General features: G+C 56.9%; 1 protein-coding gene across 1 annotated transcript; it reads left to right on the top strand.

Moving 5' to 3' along the window:
- Nucleotides 1-196: 196 nt before the first annotated feature.
- On the top strand, nt 197-1,104 carry CHC_T00000572001 (hypothetical protein; the record flags this gene model as incomplete). The annotated part of the gene is made up of 2 exons (XM_005717995.1): nt 197-902; nt 1,085-1,104. Coding segments are annotated over 2 exons (726 nt in total), but the record flags the coding sequence as incomplete, so codon positions are not given.
- Between the last annotated feature and the right edge of the window lie 4,058 nt (nt 1,105-5,162).

Below are 5,162 nucleotides of genomic sequence, written 5' to 3'. Positions count from 1 at the left end.
GGACGGGACGCGGTTGTGCTGTGGCGAGGTATGTCGCAAGCAGAGTGGTGGCAAGCAGGGTGTGGTGTCGGTATGGGACGGACGCTCGGGGAAGAGAATATCGAAATTTGATGATTTTTTGGCAACGGCAATATCTCTGTCCGGGGATGGGAGATGGTTGGCTGCTTCCGGTGACGGCGGGGAGGTTTCTGTGAGGGACACAGAGACCGGGGCAGAAGTACGGCGGCACATCGCGACACGCGGGTCGCGTGTTGGCGTCTTGGGCTGGCTAGAAGATGGAAAGCGGATGTTTTCTGCGGATGAGAATTTCAATATTGTCATTTGGAGGTGGGATAATCTGGAGAGGGTGCAGGAGGAGGAAGAGGAAGTCGACAAGGTCAACAAGGAAGGGCAAGAATTCACGGCTGTTGCGTGGTCAAGCGATGACATATGTGCTACTGTGGTTGGAGACGGAGACGTAGTGATGTACGATGTGAAGACGGGGAAGAAGATGTGGGGGGATGCTGAGACACACGTAAGCCCTGTGTATTGTCTGGAGATGTCTAGAGATAGCAAGCGGGTGTTTACGGCAGCAAGAGATGGAACGTTTGCGATGTGGGACAGCAAGACGGGCGACAAGTTGTGGGAAGGCGGGGAGGCCTGGGCCAAGGATGATTACGCAGAAGCAGAAGCATGTTGGTCCAATGATGGGACGAGGGTGTTCGTGTCGTTTAGAAGGGGGATGGGGTTGTGGGACGGGAAGACTGGGAACAAGTTATGGGAGAGAATCACGGACACCTACATGTGGATCGGGTGCATGGCGTGGGCTGGAAACGACACGAAGATCGCGCTTGGCAGTTGGAGTAACGACGGCAGGGTCGTGCTGTTAAGCGCCAGAACGGGAGAGGCGATCAGGGTGGCATGTGGGCATACAGATGGCGGGGTCGTGCTGCGGGGCGCCAAGACAGGAGAGACGATGGGCGATGCCCCCGAACGTGTCCCAGATTCGGTCGGCCTGAAATGGGCTGCGGACCGCGGTCTGCTTGAGTGGTATTCAGACGAATTTGCAGACGAAGTTCACATAGATTGGTTCAACTTTGTGAAGCGGCCCTGGAGAGAAGGTGAAGAAGGTGTGCGGGCTTCGTTCTCTGTTGAGCGGGCTCCGTTCTCTGTTGGGCGGGCTCTGCTCCGTTTTGATGCTTCTTCTGATTCTTCTGATTCGGCTGGTTCGGTGAAGTGGTCTCCAGATGACAAGTGGATCGCGTCAACTGGATATAATATGTCTCCAAATTTGTCTCCAAATTCTGATGTTGAAAATGATGAAAATGGGAAACCAAGCAGAGTCGGAGTTATGATCTGGAATTGGGAGACAGGTGTAACATATCGGTACCAGTGCCAGCTCGAGAGATATTATAAGTATGGTTTACCACTCCATGCGCTGGAATGGTCTGACGACGGACGACGCGTAGCCCTTGGAATTGGAAGAGAGCTTGCGATATGGGATATTGAGACAGGGGTGATGTTAAGGTATAGCACAAACAGTGAAGATCTAATGCACAGTGAAGATCTAATGCAGATTGCTTGGTTCCGGGACGGGTCGCGAATAGCGACGTTGGGTGCTACAATGTTGGGTATTACAATGTTTGATGGAGGAGGAAAGTTGCGAATCCTGTCCGTGACGCTGTCCGTGACGAGTCAAAGCGCTGTCTGCGAAAAGCAATACGATGGTGTTGGGTATCTCAAAGAGAGCGATCTGCGCCAGTTCATCGATACGAATGAGGGCAAACTCACGGCGGCGGATCTAGAGAGGAAACTAGAGAGGAAACTGAGGATTCGGCAAAGGCACGATGGAGTGTTCTACAAGACAGGAGATGACGAAATCCGCCTAGCAACCGTTGCCGGATATCGTTGGTTCCGTTCTACTTCAGGTCGGCACATTGCGATCCAGGTAGAAACAAAACTGTACTTTTACGAGCTCGTGCAGTAGTGTGATTGTGAGTGTGTGAATAACCACTGGGCAAAAGGGGATGTCCCGGCCAGGACAGGACAGGAGGGGTTGTACCCACGGTATATGTAGTAAGGGATGATGTGCCAGGAGAAATTTGTATGTATTCGATGTTGTTTCTAATCACCCGACGCCTCGATGCCCCTCTCCGCAAAAAAAGTAGTCGGTACATCTTTTCTATGTATCGCGCGCAGTTGCGTCAGTGTGCGGGGAATAGTGTCGTCCGTAGAGACTGCGCGTAGCGAGACCAGCAAACAAAACTGGAGGCGGAACAGGCACATGCGATACCAGTCGTTGTAGTATGAAGTTCAAGATATGCACGGCGACTTGCGGTGGTTTTCGCTTTGTCAGGTATTAGAAACCTTGACGACGGTGTTAGCGTTGAGGTTGACGGCATGTGTAGCGTCGAAGACGGGCGGTCGTCGGGAGGCTGTGGCTTGTTGGTAGTGGTGGGGGGAGCATGATGGAGCATGAAGAGGTTGTGTGAAATGGAGGTTTTGGGTTGTTTGGACACGGGCAACTGCTCGTGCACGGACACTCACACATTAATGTGTATTAATGTGTAAGTGTGTTGAGTGTCCCTGTTCCAACCATCTCTTAAGAGATCTCTTAAGAGATGGTTGGAAACAGGGAGGAAGAAGACAGGGATACGGGATACCGCCGTGGCTATCCGATCAGCACTTGTTTGTGGTTACACCGTCAAGTAGACCGAGGCCAGGCACTCTTCCTTGTGCTCGGTGGGATGGCCAGAGACGACATTGTTTCCTGCCGCGGCCATTCTTGCTCGCCGGACATTCTCACTCACCGGAGGTACGACAGTCAGAAACACGTTGCAACCTGAATGTGATATATACATGTATAGTGAAGTCCCTTCTGCAATACATTTCACATACTTACAAAAAATGGCGGGAGAACGAGAGAACGAGTGTGTGTTTTGTTCACCGTCGAGGGCTTGGATGACGTTCCCTTCAGTGAGGATGAGGGTGTCGTCGGCGGAGGCGATCGGGATAGAAAGGGGGGGAAACGAGAGGGCGGCGATGGGAACGGCGGTGCACCGGGAGGGGCGAGTCTAATGGCCATTTCTGAGTTGTGAGTTGCTGCATTTTTCTTTGCTCAAGACCTTGTTTCAATTAAAAAAGCGTTTATATAATTTAATACTGTAGCGCACAAGGGCCGACTCTCAGCACCCGGCGCCTACCGCTACGTGATCAACTTTCCGTGATCAACTTTCCGTGTTGCCAAACCAAAGGCATCAACCCCTCCTCGTCCTTCTCCGGCACCTTGACGCCGTCAATCTTCGTCAAAACAATGTGATGGTCCTGCACATCCTCGGTATGCTCAATCGTGCAACTTGCCGCCACCATGCACTCTTCCTCCAGCCGTGTCCTATCCTCCTTCCCCAACGCAGCCCTCGTCACGTACCGCTCGGCAATGTCCTTCTGCCTTGTCGAAAGCGCGAACAGCCTCACGCCCGCCCCGACCCCGCCGAGCCCCGCGTAGAACGCGCTCGAGTGCCCCACATTGAAGCATATCATCCCGCGCGCCGCCGCAGGCACCGTGACGGACGTCGCCGTCATCGCCAGATCCTCCCCGTGGGCCGCGCTGGTTGACACCACCCACATTGCCGACGGCATCTGCCGCAGCAACGTTTTGGTTTGCTTGTCCAGTGGGTAGAACGGCAGCTTGGAGCGCGGTACGTCGAGTGCCACCGCCCGCTTGGCAAGGTACGTGTCTCGGTAAATCGCCTGCACGAATTCCGCCTCGCCTAGGCTCACCGCCGTTACCGCCGCCTGTACCACGGCGCACCCGCCCACGACGGAAATGTTCTTCAGCGATAAGTCGGCCGTGACGCCTGTCTTGCGCTCGTCCAGCATCAGTGACGAGGATGATGATGATGACGACGTCGAAGGCCGCGGCGCGAGAAGCTCCACCCTTACCTGGTTGAGGGGGTCTTCCGCGACGAGCGACGCCCTTTTGAAAAACTCGTCATCCGTCACAAATAAGACCACCTGCTCCGGCTGCATGGAGCACCCGCGAAAGTTGTCAAGTTCAATCTCCGCCCCGTCAAACGTGCACCGGTAGTAGTTGGTCACTGTGTGGTGCCCAATATCAGCAACCGCTTGCTGCCGCTCTGCGGCGGAGAGGCCCTTCTCATCGCCGGAGCTCGTGGACGTGGAGTTGGGCTCGCTCCGCAGGGCGGGGCTGAAGATGTTTGCCGAGTAGAGGCTCTTAGCGGGTGCGCTGGGCCACGTGGCTTCGGCGCGGTCCATTGCGCAATACCCATACACGGTGTCCGGGTGGCTGTCGACGAGCTGCTGCAGAAAGGCCACGGCCTGCGGCAGGCGGTCAAACGTCATCGACGCAGTGGCGACAGCATCGGCGATGGCGCACGTCGACGCGGCGACGCACACCGACGCGACCGACATCTGGTTGGCCTTCATGACAGACAGCGTGTCTGCGCGCGCGATATGGTGGAAGCCGTAGCGCTGCACGGCAAAGTAGTCGCCCGACGTGGCGATGGCGGCGCCGTCAAGCTTACCGGCGTTTGCGCGGTCGAACGCAAAGTCTGCGAAGAAGGCGACGTCGTCGTCGCGCAGCAGCTCGTCCATGGTTCCGTCCTTCCAGTGCCCGAATACGCGCTTCAGTGACGGCGGGGCCATGACGGCCGAGCGCCACGGCCTGCCGTCTGGGTGGTGGCCCTGCGCGCGGATATCGCCGGCCCAGTCCACGTAGCAGTTCGGGTGTCCAGCGTTGACGAGGGCGGCGACGAGCAAGTCAATCACGAATCCCTTGGCAATGCCGTCGACATCCACGATGGTGTTTGCGTTGCCACGCGTGACGGTGTCTGCGGTGCGTGAGATTCGCTTGCGCCAGCCGATGGCGTGCTTGTACCGAGCCGTCTCCGCCGGCAGCGGCGGGCGTGCGTTGTCGGCGATGCAGTTCTCGTACGCGCGTGAGATGACGCCAGTGGTGGGGTCGAAGCGGCCGCCTGTGAGGTCGAAGGCGCGGTCGACGACGTCGAACAGGGCGGCGAGGTGCGGCGAGAGCGGGCGTGGCTTGGCGGGCTTCTGCGAGTTGACGGCCGTGAGCTCGCTGGCCGGGTTCCACGCGTTGAGATAGGTGTGGGCGTGGGCGAAGACGTCGTCCGCGAGGCGCTGCACGGCGGGCGCGTCCGCGA

This window comes from Chondrus crispus, genomic scaffold (assembly GCF_000350225.1).
Source record: "Chondrus crispus Stackhouse genomic scaffold, scaffold_360, whole genome shotgun sequence".
Taxonomy (NCBI): Eukaryota; Rhodophyta; class Florideophyceae; order Gigartinales; family Gigartinaceae; genus Chondrus; species Chondrus crispus.
Note: the sequence above shows the minus strand (reverse complement) of the source record. Positions and strands in the feature narration are given on the sequence as shown.